Source organism: Phaethon aethereus, assembly GCF_964289735.1.
Source record: "Phaethon aethereus genome assembly, chromosome: 3".
NCBI lineage: Eukaryota > Metazoa > Chordata > Aves > Phaethontiformes > Phaethontidae > Phaethon > Phaethon aethereus.
The window spans coordinates 48374321-48391926 of record NC_138576.1 but is presented as its reverse complement, the minus strand read 5'-3'; the positions used below and the strand labels follow the sequence as shown (position 1 = coordinate 48391926).

Here is a 17606-nt window from a genome sequence, read left to right as displayed (position 1 = left end):
TGTGTGAGGTTTGATTACTATATATGTGTATGTATGTATAGGTGTATATATAAACACAAACCATTTGTTTTTTAATATTATTACATTTGGTGACATGAAAAGGTTTTAGGAAACCCAAAATGTTCAGCCTTGCAGTTTGGCCACAGTTAAGAAATTGTAAAAGGAACGGGAGCTCTTAGTTTCAATATTCTGTTTATTATGGCAATCACAGTGTTTCCTTTACTTCAAAGAAAGACCAAAATAGAACAGAATAACAAGGAGTAACAAAGACTGGAACTCGAGCCTGCCTCTGCTGTTTCTTCACATAAATGAAGCTAGACTACTCCCCTCTATGAGATTCAGCTTCAGGTACACAAGTAGCACAAAAATTTCTAAGGGAACACCATCACCTTATTTGATCAATTTCAAATCCTAAATTCATTAAATCATATATTTTATTCAAGTCAAGTTCATTACTCAAATTTAACTTGGAAAAAGGTAACACATTAAAATACTTCCTCCTCTACTCTTTAATATACCCACAGCAAAAGCAAACAAATAATTATCAATTGTTAGAATTTGGGGCTTATCTAACTACATCCATCTAGACTTACAAAACCTATCAACAGCATTACTTTAAAAAGAAACTTCTGTCTTGGTAAATTATCACATTGTTTTTCTAAATTAGGTTAATTGTACTTGTATTGATATTTTTGTGAATCAAAAATCTAAGAAATGGAACAAAATTCAGATGTTTCAAATAAGACAGTCTTTGTATTATCTTTATTTATAAGTTTGAACTCAACAACTTATATCACAGATTTTGAGATTCTACTGATAAGTATAGCCCCCAAATCACACAAACATCCTCTCAAAGCTGCTTCTTCTAGAGAAAACTGTGCATAAAGCACAGCAAATTCATTCTTTTCTATTTTCTTAAGCACAGTATTTTAATTCTAAAGTAGCCTTTTGAACAGAGTAGAATTACTAATGTGTTTTCACTAGAAAAGTTTAAATGTCAAAAATGTAGAAAAAGCAAATCTAGGTACTCTACTATGTATAACTGCAATTCAAACAACTTACAATTTACTTCTACTACTTTACATTTATTACAAAATTATATTCCAACATACACCTTAGAGCGAATATTCACACAGCAAATACAGTAACAGGGAGTCTGTCAAGCCCTTGATTCCCTATTCTTCCATTCAGGTCCCCTAAATGGCTAGACTATTCCGGAGTGAGCATGCCAATTTGAACATGTTAACACTTATTTTCCATTGCACAGGACACAAACCAGCTGTTACCATGAAGCTGGCATTGTGCTCCATGGTGAGACAAAGAATCTCTGTGATAAAATTAGCTTAGTCAAGAATCAGTTTATTCAAGTTGAAACAATTCCAACAAGAGCTACTAAAATGCTCATTTATCATCAAATATCATAGAATGTCCTGTAACACGGCAATTGGGGAGTTCCTCAAGAACATGAAATACAGTTTCCTGACTACACTTGAGTGATAAATAAAAACTTTCATCCAAGCTTCCGTGTATTTAACTATCAGATAACTATCGAATTACTGCAGTCCTGCAGAAAGTTTGGACAGAAGTTTCCATTCTTTTATCGTTCCTTTGATAAACCACAATTCTCTATTTTTTAGTTGGGTATTTTTGTGTGTTTTTTTTTAAGAAAACAGCTTCTAGAAAAAAATCCTCAAGTAATTCACAGTCTCTTAATTAAATTGCATTGTGTGACCTAAGACAATGGTGGCAATTAATGTAGCTTCATTATATAACTGTATGGAACGAGTCCTAAACCTGCAATCCAAATGAAAAATGCGTGTTTGTGATACTATCAGCATCTTACTAATAGGAAATGAACGGCGAATTCATCTTTTTCTTTTCATTGGAGACTATGACCACTGAGACAGTCATGACTGAAAGATAGATAAAGAGGAAAAACTAGGAAATATGTGCTTAAATTCTGATTGTGGAGTTGTCATTTTCTCAGAATTCTGTATTTATTACAAAATTACCTGTGTCTATGAAGACACCATCCCTTTGGACTTCAATAAGTAGAGTTTCTGGGAGTATTCTGATGTAGTACAGCAATATGCTTGCCATTTTCTTATACTCTTCCCTAGACTTCCGCAACTGTCCACTTTTAGATACAGAATACTGGACTACATGAATCCAGAGATTCTTTTCTCATGCACTGCCAGAAAAGTTTGCCATCCACCTTTAGGCAGGTACACTCTGAGGTTTCCAAATGGTTAATCAATCCTATACTACTTAAACAAAACTCTCAAATAATCTTCAGAACCTTTACTACTTTATAATGAGATATGTAGTATGGAGATATAGAGCTATATAACTATATAGAACTATTTACATTTTAGTACAATTTCAAAACCAAATCTCACCAGAAGTGTTTAAAAATAATCAGTGTCATTAAAAAAGGACAGAATTCAGTGAATACTGAAAAGAATTTTGGCTAATGTTCACACCAATTTAAAATTAATTTGATTATTTGGGGTTCAAGTATTTTGTGCATTTAGTCTCAAAAAAAAGATTAGTACAATTGTGCTTATTTCCAAAAATATTAATTTAATTTCATAGTAAAATGCAATTGGCATATTTGTGAAGGAATAATACTCTAAAAAAACGTACTTACCAAATAATAAAAACTAAGTAAAAATATCAGACCTGTTAAATCAGAATGAACAATAATTCAAATTCTGAATAATGAAAATGACACACAGTTAATATGTACAATTATTTTTTTTATTTTAATACGTTCATATAGTAGAATAATTAGAGATAATTATGATACATTCTTGGACTTTTATGTAGGATGGAGAGTTCTGATTACACTAATTGTTTCCATAAAATTTATATAGTCTGCTCAGAAATCTAGTAGGGATTTGAGAAGAAGAAAGCTATTTTGGACTTCAACTCAAAGTTACTAGTCTCTGCTGGAAATATTAGATGGATTTTTGTGACATTTAACAATAATTTGGTATCAGAATAATTTGGTATCAGAATAATTATGATACATTCTTGGACTTTCATGTAGGATGGAGAGTTCTGATTACACTAATTGTTTCCATAAAATTTATATAGTCTGCTCAGAAATCTAGTAGGGATTTGAGAAGAAGAAAGCTATTTTGGACTTCAACGCAAAGTTACTAGTCTCTGTTGGAAATATCAGATGGATTTTTTGTGTCATTTAACAATAATTTGGTATCAGAATAAAGACATAAACCTTCTCAAACCTTATAAAAATTCTTCTCTTTTCAAGCTTATTTATCACTAACCTAATCCATTTCTGAGTTCATCTATAAAGTATAAATGTAATTTGAAAGGCATATTCAGACTTGTTAATTTTTATAGATCATAGTACAATTAAGCTTGCTTATAAATAAAAGGTTCACAGATGAATATTTAGACATAGCTATGGAAGTGCAATGGTATAATAAGAAGTGGTAGCCACTTCTTATTCCATTTATTTCAAAGATACTTCATGACCCTAGTTTATCTCGAAGATATCCCATGATCCTAGTTCATCTCCTACAGTATCTGAAGTATGCTTCCTCTTTAAAATAAAAAAGCAATTTGTCACATAGTAAAGATCTGCTTCCAGTTATGCCGATCACAATTAAGTTATTTATTTAAAAAAGTAATCAAATTTGTAGTCTCTTCTTAGTAACATACAGACTTTCTTCAAAGCTACTACCTTTACAAAGACCAGTCCATTATAATTGTCATGGTTTAACCCCAGTCAGCAATTAAGCACCACACAGACACTCATTCAGTCCCCACTCAGTAGGGAGAGGGAAAAAATTGGAAGGTAAAAAGTGAGAAAACTTGTGTGTTGAGATAAAGACACTTTAATACTAAAAAAATAAATAAATATATATTGTAAGGTGGGAAAAAACAACAGAAAGGAAAATAAAATCCAGAAAAACTAGTGATGCAAATGAAAACAATTGCTCACCACCGACTGACCAATGCCCAGCCAGTCCTCAAGCAACCTCAGTCCCTGCCAGCCTCAACCCAGCAGTTTTATTGCTGAGTCATATGGGATGTCCCTTTGGTCAGCTGGGGTCAGCTGTCCCAGCTGTGTCCCTCCCAACTCCTTGTGCAACCCCAGCCAACTCTCTGGTGGGTTGCTCTGAGAAGCAGAAAGGGCCTTCATACTGTGTAAGCACTGCTTAGCAATAAGTGAAATGTCAGTGTGTTATCAACATTATTTTCAGTACAAATCCAAAACATAGCTCCATACAAGATACTATGAAGAAATTTAATTCTATGCCAGCCAAGAATGTACAATAATTCACCAGCCCCCTAAAAAAACAAGCATTATACATTCCTGAATCTTAGAATTTCTGAGTTTACATATACTCTAGAGTAGATAACTGAGCATCAATCTCATGAGTTGTTATCCACAAAAATTCAATAGATTGAAGTAGCTTTTTTACTTCGGTATGTTTGAGAAAAATTAATTCATATTTATGAATAAGCAAGTATTCTTTGTTTCTTATTTCCTCCAAAATTCTCATAAGAAAAGTAACCTTATTTTGGCTCTGAGTCAACCAAAACTGTACATACTACCCTGAAGTGCCACAATACTGTATTAGGAAGAGGGAGTGGTATGCTAGTGAGGGCCCTCAGCTTGTTGCTCTGAGATGTGCTGGCTACACTGCAGCACACTTGAAGCCTTACAGAGATGAGCCAGGGGCTCCCAAGGTAAATAGGAGCCAACAGGGAAACACCAGCAAAAGACCTCAGAGGAACTAAAGGATGTTCCTCTAAGTGACACGGTCGACAGCCCATCTGAAGTGCATGGGCTAATCTAACCAATGCATGCAGCATGGGCAACAAACAGGAGGAGCTGGAAGCCACCGTGCTGCTAGAAATCTAAGACCAGGTTGCCATTACTGAAACTTGATGGAAAAAATCCCATGACTAGACTGTGGCTATCAATGGCTACAGTAGGGACAGGTGAGGATGGAAGGGTGGAGGTATTGTCTTCTGTGTCAAGAAATGGATAAAGCATGAAGACCTGTCTCTGAAGAATAGTCACAAGAGGGTGAAAGCTTATGGGTAAGAATCAGAGGTCGAGGCAACAAAAGGAACCTTGTGGATGGTGTCTACTACAGGCTGCCTGATCAAGGGGAGCCTACTGATCAAGCATTCTCAATCCAGCTACAGGAGGCATCATGCTTGCAGACTCTCGTCCTGCTGGGGGGGACTTCAACCACACCAACATCTCCTGGAAAAGTAGCACAGTAAGCTGTAGGCAAAACAGGAGACTCCTGGAATGCATTGAGGATAACTTCTTAAGCCGGGTAATAGACAGCCCTACAAGAGGGGATGCCATACTGGACTGTTGGTCACCAATGCAAGTGAGCTAATTGGTGTTGTCAAGATTGGAGGCAGTCTGGACTGCAGTGATCATGCACTGGTGGAGTTCACAGTCCTGAGGGATATGGGGCAGGTGATAAGTAAAGTCAGGGCCCCTGAATTTTAGGAAAGTAAACTTCCAGCTCTTCAGGGAGTTAGACAATAGGAACCCCTAGGAAACTTCTGTCAGGGACAAGGGAGCAGAACAGAGGTGGCAGATCATTTAGGGCACTTTCATTGGCCACAAGAGCTCTTGATTTTCAGGTGTAAGAAATCAGGAAAGGACAGCAAAAGGATGGCACAGCTGAGTCGAGAGCACCTGGTCAAATTACAGGGCAAGAAGGAAATGCACAGGCAGTGGAAGCAGAGACAGGTATCCTGGGAAGAGTAGAGGGATGCTGCCCTGTTGTGTAGGGATGAGGTCAGGAAGGCCAAGGCGCAGCTGGAGCTGAACATAGCAAGGGATGCAAAGAATAATAAGAAGGGCTTCTACAGGTACATCAGCCAAAAAAGGAATGTCAAAGAGAGCCTACCCCCCTTGATGGGCAAGACTGACAGGCTGGTTACAGCAGATGAGGAGAAGGCTGAGGTACTTAATGACATCTCTGCCTCAGTCTTCACTAGCAATCTCACTTCCCACACCTCTTGAGGGGATGGACTGCAAGACAGGGAATGGGGGGGCAAAGTCCCTCCCACTGCAAGAGAAGATCAGGTTCGAGCCCATCTGAGGAACCTGAATATATACAAGTCTATGGGGCCTGACAAGATGCATCCCAAAGTCCGGAGGGAATAGGATGATATAGTTGCCAAGCCACTCTCCATGATATTTGACAAGTCAGGGCAGGTAGGTGAAGTCCATGGGAAGGTCATGGAACAGATCCTTCTAGAAGCTACGCTAAGGCACATGGAGGGCAGAGAGGTGATTCGAGTCAGCCAGTGTGGCTTCACCAGGGGCAAGTCCTGCCTGACCAACCTAGTGGCCTTCTATGATGCAGTGACTACATCAGTGGACAAGGGAAGAGCTACCAATATCATCCATCTGGATTTGGCCTTTGACACAGTCCCCGACAACATCCTTCTCTTTAAATCGGATAGTTATGGATTTGATGGGTGGACTGTTGGGTGGATGAGGAATTGGCTGGATGGTTGCATCCAGAGGGTAGTGGTCAACAGCTCAATGTCCAGAGGGACATCGGTGAGAAGTGGTGTCCCTAAGAAGTCCATACTGGGACCAGTACTGTTTAATAACTTCCATCAGTGACATAGATAGAGGGATTGAGTGCACCCTCAGCAAGTTTGCAGATGACACCAAGCTGAGTGGTGCATCTGACATGCCTGAGGAAGGGGATGCCATCCAGAGAGACCTGGGCTCAAGGAATGGGCCCGTGTGAACCTCATGATGTTCAACAAGGCCAAGTGCAACGTTCTGCACCTGGGTCAAGGCAATCCCTGGTAACTATACAGGCCGGGGGATGAAGGGATTGAGAGCAGCCCTGCCAAGAAGGACGGGGTACTGGTGGATGAAAAGCTGGACATGAGCTGGCAATGGGCACTGGCAGCCCAGAAGGCCAACCTTTATCCTGGACTGCATCCAAAGAAGCATGGCCAAGAGCGCGAGAAAGGTGATTCTGCCCCTCTGCTCTGGTGAGACCCCACCTGGAGTCCAGCGCCCAGCTCTGGAGCCCTCAGCACAGCAAAGACATGGAGCGCTTGGAGTGGGTCCAGAGGAAGGCCACAAAAATGATCAGCAGGATGGAACATCTCTCCTATGAAGAAAGACTGCGAGAGTTGAGTTTGTTCAGCCTGGAGAAGAGAAGGCTCCAGGGAGACCCTCTTTGCCACCTTTCAGTACTTAAAGGGGTCTATTAGAAAGATGGGGACAGACATTTTAGCAGGGCCTGATGTGGTAGGACAAGGGGTAATGGGTTTAAACTAAAAGAGGGCAGATTTTGACTAGATCTAAGGAAAAAAATTTGTACAATGAGGGTGGTGAAACAGTGGCACAGGTTGCCCAGAGAGGTGGTAGCTGCCCCATCCCTGGAAACATTCCAGGTCAGGTTGGACGGGGTTCTGAGCAACCTGATCTAGTTGAAGATGTCCCTACTCATTGTGGGGTGGTTGAACTAGATGACATTTAAAGATCCCTTATAACCCAAACTATTCGATGATCATTGGCTTTCTACAGTGGTACCAAATATCTAATCGTGCAGTCAAAATCAGAGCCATAGATCTTTTATACCACTTTTTTTTCTCTAACTTTTACAATACCCTCTGTTTATGCCGCTTGTTGTTTTAACCCAGGTCATTAATAAAGCTGGACAATGAATTACAACTCATTTTGTGTCATTTATATTAATCTTTTTTGTAGGTTCCTGAACAAGATTTCAAGCCAGTTTTTAACATCTCTGTTCAAGAAATGTGATGATTCTTAAGTGACAAATTTTCATATCAAATGTGGTATTCAATTCAGGTATTTCCTATCTCCCTGGTGTATAAAATAATTTTCCTTACGATGCAGCTTTAGTGTAAATACTGACTGATTGTAATTTAAATTATAGTTTGCTTATTATACTGGATTGGCACAGTTTGGGATTTTCACTGTGCTTAACTTTAGCTTCAGTGTGTCCAGACTGTCAGAAAATTTTGTTGTACGTTTAACTAACAGTTCTCCAATATATATTAATTTTGTCATTTTCATCTTACAAAAAGCTATCATATCTGTCAGACATGACTTTTTATTTGGAAATGCATACCTCTTATTGATTGATGCTTGATTATCACTTCTCATTCAAGAGTTTCATGAACAGGTATCTTATGTAAAATCTAAGATCACACATAGCTTATTTTTTCAATCAATGAGCAATAAGGAAGGCAAAAGCCCAATTAGAGCTCCATCTGGCCGTGGTCATAAGGGATAACAAAAATGTTTTTACAAATGTATTAACAACAAAAAGAGAGCCAAAGAGATTCTCCATCCCTTATTGGATGTGGGAAGGAACACTGTCACCAAGGATATAGAAAAGGCTGAGGTACTCAATGCCGCTTTGCCTCAGTCTTTAATAGCCAGACCAGGTATCCTCAGCATGTTCAGTCCCCTGATCCAGAAGAGAGGGACAGACAGCAGAACAAACTCCCCATAATCCAGGAGGAAGCAATTAGCAACCTGCTAAGCCACCTGGACACTCACAAATCTATGGGACCTGATGGGATCTACCCGAGAGTACTAAGGGAGCTGGCGGAGGAGCTTGCCAAGACACTCTCCATCATTTATCAGCAGTCCTGGTTGACAAGGGATGTCCCAGACAACTGGAGGCTTGATAATGTGACACCCATCTACAAGAAGGGCTGGAAGGAGGAGGCAGGGAACTAAAGGTCTGTCAACCTGACCTCAGTACCAGGGAAGATTATGGAGCGGTTCATCTTGAGGGTGCTCACAGGGCAGGTGCAGGACAACCAAGGGATTAGGCCCAGCCAGCATGGGTTCATGAAAGGCAGGTCCTGCTTGACCAACCTGATCTCCTTCTATGACCAGGTGACCTGCCTAGTGGATGAGGGAAAGGCTGTGGATGTTGTCTACCTGGAATTTAGTAAAGCGTTTGACACCATCTCCCACAGCACTCTTCTGGAGAAACTGGTGGCTTATGGCTTAGACAGGTGTACTCTTCACTGTGTAAAAAACTGGCTGGATGGCTGAGCCCAGAGAGTTGTGGCAAACAGAGTTAAATCCAGTTGGTGGCCAGCCACAAGCAGTGTTCCCATGAGGGGAGGGGTTAAGGGAATCTTAGCAGTTAATTAGTAGATAAGGTTTGAAATCTTGTTAGCTATTGCGTAAAGTAACTAAAGCAGGATTTATGTAGTTCCTTACAAAGACAGTTACTGATAAACTGACAGGAGTGAGAAGACTTGTGGCTCCTCACAAGGACGGTCCCTGATAAGAACCAGGAGAGTGCCTCAAAGAACCGGCTGAAACTGACCTTGTGGTTTGGACAAAAACCAAAGAGCAATTGAGTCTGCATAAGAGCAAGGGGTTACTAGTGGTGACGAAGAGGAGCCACCGACCTTCATCCTCACAACCCTCAGTGACCACCACCAGAAGGCACTGCGCAAGCACAGATGGGAGGAGTTCATGGAAATAACGTCTTGGAACTCATTTCAATACGAAGCGAGGACAGGTCATGCATATGTATAGGCATATTGCGAAACTTTATGTATATGCAACAATTTGCTGTATATATTTGAAGTAAGTGCCGCGTTGGTGTGCGCACAGTTTTTGGTGGGACTACCCCCCGTGCTGCCCAGCGCTGAATAAACATACCTACTTTACAATCTTACAGATTGTGGAGTCTGTTTTCCACACGTCACCCAAGGGCTCAGTTTTGGGGACAGTCTTGTTTAACATCTTTACCAATGATCTGGATGAGGGGATCGAGTGCTCCCTCAGTAAGTTTGCAGATGACATCAAGTTGGATGGGAGTGTTGATCGGCTGGAGGGCAGAAAGGCACCGCAGGGGGATCGGGACAGGGGGGATCGGGACAGGATGTGTCAATGGGCAGAGGTCAATTGTGTGAGGTTTAATAAGGCCATGTTGTGCACTTCAGCCACAACAACCCCATGCAACGCTCCAGGCTTGGGGAAGAGTGGCTGGCAAACTGCCCAGTAGAAAAGGACCTGGGAGTGCTGGTTGACAGCCGGCTGAATATGAGCCAGCAGTGGGCCCAGGTGGCCAAGAAGGTCAACAGTGTCCTGGCCTGTATCAGAGCTAGTGTGGCCAGCAGGACTAGGGAAGTGATCGTGCCCCTGTACTCGGCACTGGTGAGGCCGCACCTTGAATCCTGTGTTCAGTTTTGGGCCCCTCACTACAAGAAGGACATTGAGTTGCTAGAGTGTATCCAGAGAAGGGCAATGAAGCTGGTGGGGGTCTGGAGAACAAGTCTTACGAGAAGCAGCTGAGGGAACTGGGGCTGTTTAGCCTGGAGAAGAGGAAGCTGAGGGGAGACCTTGTCGCTTTCTACAACTACCTGAAAGGGGGTTGTGATGAGGTGGGTGTTGGTCTTTTCTCCCAAGTAACTAGTGACAGAACGAGAGGAAATGGCCTCAAGTTGCACCAGAGGAGGTTTAGATTGGATATTAGTGAAAATTTCTTTACTAAGAGAGTGGTCAAACATTGGAACAGGCTGCCAGGGAAGTGGTAGAGTCATCATCACTGGAAGTGTTCAAACAACAGGTAGACGTGGCAGTTTGGGACATGGTACATGGACTTCACTCGTGTAGCATTCCTCATCATTCTTTGCTAACACTTTCCTAACTTCTAAACCATGACAACTATTCTTACTGTTCTTTCCAAAGATTGTCAGCACATTTTGGTGAAAAACTAATATTATGATATCCCTTTATCACATGGCCAAAATAAGCCATGAAGACAGTAAAAGTATCTTCCTTTTCTGTGAACTTCTGTACACACAACTCATGCACATGTTGTTTGTTTTTAAATATCGATATCATTTTACAACTGTTTCTGTTGTCTTTTACATATTTTTCATTATTGCTGTTTCCCAAGTTTCTTTTTTCTGTTATGTGTTTTAACATACTGTATTTCCTGTTGAATTTTATTTTCTTCCCATATTTCTAATCTCTGTAGATCTTTCTGTTTTATTTCTATATATTTTCTTTCTATACATTTTTTTTCGGTGGGTTACATATTTCCTAATATATTGTCAACTGAGAATTAAGTTAACATGCTTTTGTGTTTCACTTTCATAAAAGTGAAATAAAAACAGACATAAAATAGATCCAGATGGAAGATACCATTCCTTTAGCCCACTGCTCAACTATTGTGCAGTATTTTGCACCAATATTCTCTCTGAAAATTTCTAGTCCACATAGAAAATTTCGTAACAATGCCAACTCCTTTTTTAATAGGATTGTGATGTAGTATCACATGTCATTGAAACACAAACACACTACACTGTCTGAATTGCTTTAATTATTTGGCATTTCTGCCTGAAAAGAAATTAAGTACACTGGAAAGATTTTATTTTCCAGAAAAGCCATGTTGCTTGATGGTTCTCAAATGCCACTCAATGTTCTTAAAGCCATCCTAGACTTCCTTTCCTCATTTTTAACAGTTATCTCGTACATGCAGACTCTTCAGCCACTTTTTTGGGTATTCCCATATCATCAATTCTTCTATTTCTGTTTCCAGTAAGGAAGACAGGTTGCATTGTATCTATTCTACTCATATACAAAGCTAATTTCCTTTTCAAATCTAGTTACTTTTTTTTTTTCTTAAGTTTCCAGAGCTCCCTTCATGGAATACTTCATAGGAAGACTCTTTACTATCAGTGCATTGCTGAATGTTTTAAAATATACTTTAGTCTTTTAAACACAGGTTTGCCACTAGACATTTTCAAAAATGTTATTATCTATGTAAGTGTTTCAAAGCAAGTTCATGGCTTCTGCACTTTTGTTAAATATTCCTAAAAAGGGAACATTAATATTCCAAAACTAGTACTGGGGGGAAAAGTTTTGTAGAAATACATTGTTTACGCTAGATTCTCCATTCAATGATTTACAGAAAAAAGGAAATGCAACTCTGCAGCATGGTGCCTTCCCTTAATTTCTCTTTTTATTTGTGGACACAATATTACTTTGGGGCAATAGTTGACAAAACTATCTGAAGATAAAGGAAAACGTAGTGCTTGCAGAACACTGAACACCACAGCTAGGTACATACTACAAGGCCAAAGCAAATGGCAAAACCAAAAGATCTGCTGATCACAACAATGTGAGACAATGCAGATTCCTGCATTGCCTCTCCATGGCAGAGTGGCTGGAGAAGAGAGGGAAGATGATCTGATTTCAGATCATCATGGTGTCATGTAGGTAGACCAAATATCTGTATGAGCTCCCCAAGGCCTTTAGTTCAAATATAGGCAATATTAGGCTACATAGAAAGAGCATTTCTCCATCCTTTGGTCCATCTCTGTACAAGAAAAATGCATGTCAGAAGACAGACAAGCCTTTCAGGCTACTTATTCTTAAATTTTTAGTGCCACTTACAGATAGAAAATTTGCATTCCAAGAAGATAATGGAAGTTCCCTCTTAAAAGGCAGAAAATTGCCAAAATGAAGCTATTATATTTCATTCTGTTTGAGGTGATTTTTCCTCAATTATTAAGATGTAAAGAAAATACAACTACACATACCCACAGGTTCACACATGAGGATAGGCAATGAGACTGGAATCACAACTAAAACTAAACTCAATATAGATTGAAGACAAAGTATATTAATGCGTGACTCCAGCTGTTCACTCTCCCCCAGTCCTCTCAAATTGAAGAATGTGAATAGAAGCACACAGTTAAGGGACCACTAACTGTCAGACATGAAGATAACAGCTTTTACTAGAAGACTTTGAAACCAGATATCAAGCTGAGAATGGGTATACTGTTTTATGTAACACATGAAAAGTTATTGAAAATGCTTTTAGGGGGTGGGTTTTTCCTTGTTTCTCATCAGTTTGGAGGTAAACATCTTACACACCTTTTCAAGACCTTCTTCCTTGAGGCTGATAACATCTAAATCAAAATCTGTCCTTAAGCCATTGGTTTTGTTGAAAGTTATCCTGCCTGTGAGGCCTTCCCAGTGGGCCTATGGAGAAAGAAAAAACAATTTCTATAAATAAATATCTCTTCCTTTTTTTTCCCCCAAAATAACAAATTGTACTTCTGCCCAAAACGGGAACATTAATTATTGTTCTATCTAAATAATTTACATTGTGGCTGATTTTTTTTTAAAAAAAATATTTTGTATGCACTTTTTGCTAATTGAATCAACTTTTCTTCAGTCTTCACAGACAATTTTTTAAACAATTTTCCATCTTAGCCAATGGACTCTTCTTCCTAAATGAGATAAAATGCTGTTTTGTTTTCATTCTTCCATTATTCATACCTGCATTTCCCCTTCTGCTTCCTTACATGTATCCCTCCAACCCTCAAGTCTCAATCTCTTTCATTAATGCTAGATTTCATTTTTCTGTCAGGAAATCTCATTCAAATAAAAGCTTACTTTTGCAAGATGCTGAATCCCCTGAAACCACACTGAGACAGCAAAAACTGGGATCACAGAGCCAGTCTTCCAGAGCTGATTCCTTACTTACAATAAAGTGCAATATTCTCATTTATTTATAACTTAAAGTCTTCCTAGATCTAAAACTATACTAAAGTAGAGGAGGGAATGTGGAAAACAAAATTACCATTCTAAAGGGAACCACAATTAAAAACAGGTTTATATTCCATTGCAAATAGTTCTCTTTATCATCGTATTTTGCATTTAGAATGAGAAATACTGTATTAGGAGTTACTTAGAGTACGTGAGACTTGAATACTCTACAGTGTTCACCTTTAGCACCTTAAATCTCCTAGCTTTACTTTAAATCACTATCTATCAGTATCTAAACAGCTTACTAGGAGACCAAGGTCACATTCAGTACAGAGGAAAAAAAAATAAAACTAGGGAGTAAACGTCATTCTTGCCCCCTTTGAACTTATACCAGTATTTACTTGCCAAAGTTTTCATAGTCAGCCTATGGTTTGGGGTCTCAGGGGTTTGGGTTTTTATGCCACAAATGTTCCACACACTCCTCCCACCCGATTACCTACAAACAGAATTTTTATTTAGAATGCAATTATTTCACCCTTTTATGTTTCTTTTTTCCAACTAGTACCTCAGGAAAACCCGCTTTCAAATAAAAATGCTGCCTTGCCTGCTAAATTACACATAACAAGCTGAGAGATTCCCTACTGAAAGAAAACAGGCAGAATTCAAGAAAAGTGGGAACAAAAGAAAGTGGCAGTTGGAAGAAAGGAAAGTGATAAAGCAGGACACTTTATTAGTGACTTACCTCCTTAATGAGACTCATAAAACGGGTCCCAAATCGCCATGGTTTGTGCCGATTGCACTGTAGTGAACTGACGGTCATCTGTGGGAACTGCTGGACAGCCACTGACACCACATGAACTGCATCATACATTAGTGCTGCATCCGTCTGAAATTAAAATGAAATCAGAACCATGAACACAAAAAGAAAATATGTGACAACCCAGCAGCAAGAGAAGGAAATGAAAAATTAGCACAGTTTATTACGCTAAACGGAGAAAATGATCTGATTGCTTGTGCAGCACTGTAAAATGCAGCCTTATTGCCAAGTCCCATCTAAGATGTGGGGGGATGTGAGACTTCAGTCTCAGTTTTTCTGTTTTTAATGCTGAAATAAGGGCCCAAATACCAACTTTTCAGGATCACAGGAGGACATTGGTATCTCTGATGACTCATATTACTTTAAAAAAAGAAGTGCATTAGTGGGCTATATAAATCACCGTATGTATGTTTGATTCAAGTCAGTTATTTCCAGAAGTGAGGTGAAAGAAAAAAAAGAAAAGATTAGCAAGGTAACAAAACCTTACCTATGAAGGAAAGTGCAGCAGCTAAGGAAATGATGTTATAATAATATTATTCTGTTTTGAAATTACAGACTAGATACATTCTCAAAGGTACTCAACCGATTCATTAATAACTTCTTATGGGTATCAGTTTAAATCCCTAAGGACAGATCTAACCAGTATCTTCTATAAATCAGAGGCAAATTAGAATTGCATTAAAATGCACATTCATTTTAATGGCTTTCATGTCCCATCTGAAATAAATAGGCTGTTTAGACCTGGTATGTGCTAACTAATGTTATATTAGCAAAGGACAGAGACAGCCTCTCAGTACACACTGTCATGCTGTACAAGCAACTGACATCTTTCTCCTGTTCTATTTGATAAACAGAGGCAAGCCTTGGAACCAAAAGCAAGAGAGGACCTTAAATTCAGCTGATGGAAATGAATTCTGTGCCATCTGCTCAGCACACCTTAGAGAAAAAGGACCTATTTCCCCTTCTCATTCACATAATTAGTGAGCTGTGAAATTAGTTCTTTAATGGATAGGAAACCTGGAGATTATTGCACTTGTCACAATACAATACAATGCAATAGAAAATGAGCTTCTATAGTGCCTTTCATGCAAATGCATCCCAAGGCTCTTTACAATAAAACTAAACATAAAAATGCAAAAATGCTCTACTATTATAGCCCATAAGCTACTGTTAAAGGGGAAAATATATGTTTACATTTAAATGTCTCTCCCAAGGAGAGATTTCAAAATTCAAACAGAAATAAATTCTAATTTTAAAATAGCCAGTATAATAGGTTTCAATGATCTCAGATGCCAAATAGTTTATGCAGGGGCTCCAAATCAGTCAGAAAATATTTTTGCTGCCAAATTGTTCATTATCTTCAAGGCATTAATGTGCTTTTAAGGCAAACTGATATTTGACAAGGAGACAGCAGAACACCAAAAAGTTGGAATGACATGCTAAGTAAGCGTCATACAAAGCTTAATATTCTAGAAGTAGTACTTGGCAGTAGTTGGAGTCTAGACAACAGTTTTTTAAATAAACTACACAATAAGCACAACATACTAATCTGTCTCAGAAATGTAGCCTTTTTGTTTGTTTGTTTGTTTAATCTAAAACTGTAGTCCTTGCACCAATGAAGGAAAATCAAAATTACTGTGAGACTTTGGCAAAAGCAGCCCATTAAGAATTAAGCAGAAGTTCACAAACAGCATTAACTGAATAATTAGATATAAATTTTGGACACAGAACTGATAAGACTCATCGGCAGGAATCAAATGGACATTATGCCAGATGCAGAGCAACATGGCTTTTTGTTAAATTCTATGAGCCACTGAGCTGGAAATCTGTAGGATGACAAGACAGTCAACTCCAGTGGAAGCATTAAAAAAGTCATTACAGTTTTAGAAGTAATTCAAATTCTGATAATATTCTTTATATTTGACTGATGAATATTGCTTCACTGAAAATAAATCTAAATCTTTTAAATCTAAATCTACTTCTTTTAAATGCACACAACATAAACTAATCACTGGCTAGAAACTGAGTGCCCTATTTGATTTTTAGATGCTACAAGATAAACTCTTTATTTACATAGGGTGAGATTCCACAATCCACCCTGTATAGGAGTATTAAAGTTAAATGTAGACTTAAATGTCTGTACTGAATAAAGACACATAGAACCATATACTCAAAAATATATTGGTTTAGTGATTCAATATTGCACTCATTTCACTGTGTGCAATCATTGATTTTACTGCAAGAGAAATAAAGAGCACAGAACTCGGGAAAAGGTATAAGGTATATACTTGAATTTGCAGATTGGGCTCTCCTCTTGGTTGGTCACTTTACCTATCGTCTGAGAGACAGTAGGAATTGATAGCTGTTGGCCTAGCTCTCCACCCTCACTCATTAGGCTTGCTAAGCTTTATGTCTTGCTGCCCTTTGTCCATACTGCTTTCTCTGCTTTCAATCACACTTTTGGAACACTGTTTTGTGGTACAAGAAGTACTGCAGGTTTCAGCAAGAGACTGTTTGGGTACCAGGGAGGAAATGCCCCTAATTAAATTTTTATGATTCTTTATTTCGTATAAACAGAGATTAGCAGTCTGGAAGGAAGAAGAGGTAGAAACTTCAGGAGACACAATGATTCTCGAATTTCAGATAGAAAGCTGCTACAATGTTTCTGTTCACTGAAGTATACATAATAAAGAAAATAATCTTATTGAAAAAAGAGATTAGTACTGTTTTAGTTAACTTGTATAAAACTTTTAAGAATTATGTTGTATTTCATAAATATATCTTGGTACAGTTTCTGAACCGTGGGTTGTGGGGTTTTTTTGGTTTCACAATCCTACTTAATATTCATGATGTCTTGCTTGGATACAGATAAACTCACCTAAAATACTGCTCATAATACTATCATTTGTATTTCAACAACTACAAAATAAAAAAATTACTACAACTACACAAGCTACAAAAAATTTTCATCAAATTGAAATAGAATGAAATTGAGTTGGATGATAAAGATATCAAATGACAGATGTCTGTGACCACAAGTCTGTTGTTCAGTTGACTCTGTTAAGTAACAAGAAAGCTTTTAGCACTCAGAGGTAACAGCTTAATCAGAGACATGATTTCAGTCACAATATATCTCAAATAGAGAGAAAGTACCAGTCTATGTTTGATTTTTATACCAAACTCATTTGATACTACACATATCTCAGTACTGTTCTGTTATTCATTTACATCCTGTCTTACTGTGTG

At 38.6% G+C, this 17606-nt stretch overlaps 1 protein-coding gene across 2 annotated transcripts in view; it reads right to left on the bottom strand.

Moving 5' to 3' along the window:
• GRIK2 (glutamate ionotropic receptor kainate type subunit 2) overlaps positions 1 to 17606 on the bottom strand; it is a gene marked incomplete at both ends in the record, with an annotated part of 429084 nt that overhangs the window by 196462 nt on the left and 215016 nt on the right. Inside the window, 2 exons of one of the 2 annotated variants that reach the window (XM_081997417.1) lie at positions 12926 to 13033; positions 14286 to 14429. In XM_081997417.1, coding sequence (XP_081853543.1) covers positions 12926 to 13033; positions 14286 to 14429 — 252 coding nt within the window. Of the gene's footprint in view, positions 1 to 12880; positions 13034 to 14285; positions 14430 to 17606 lie in introns of both variants that reach the window. The other variant, XM_081997418.1, reaches the window with a different exon arrangement.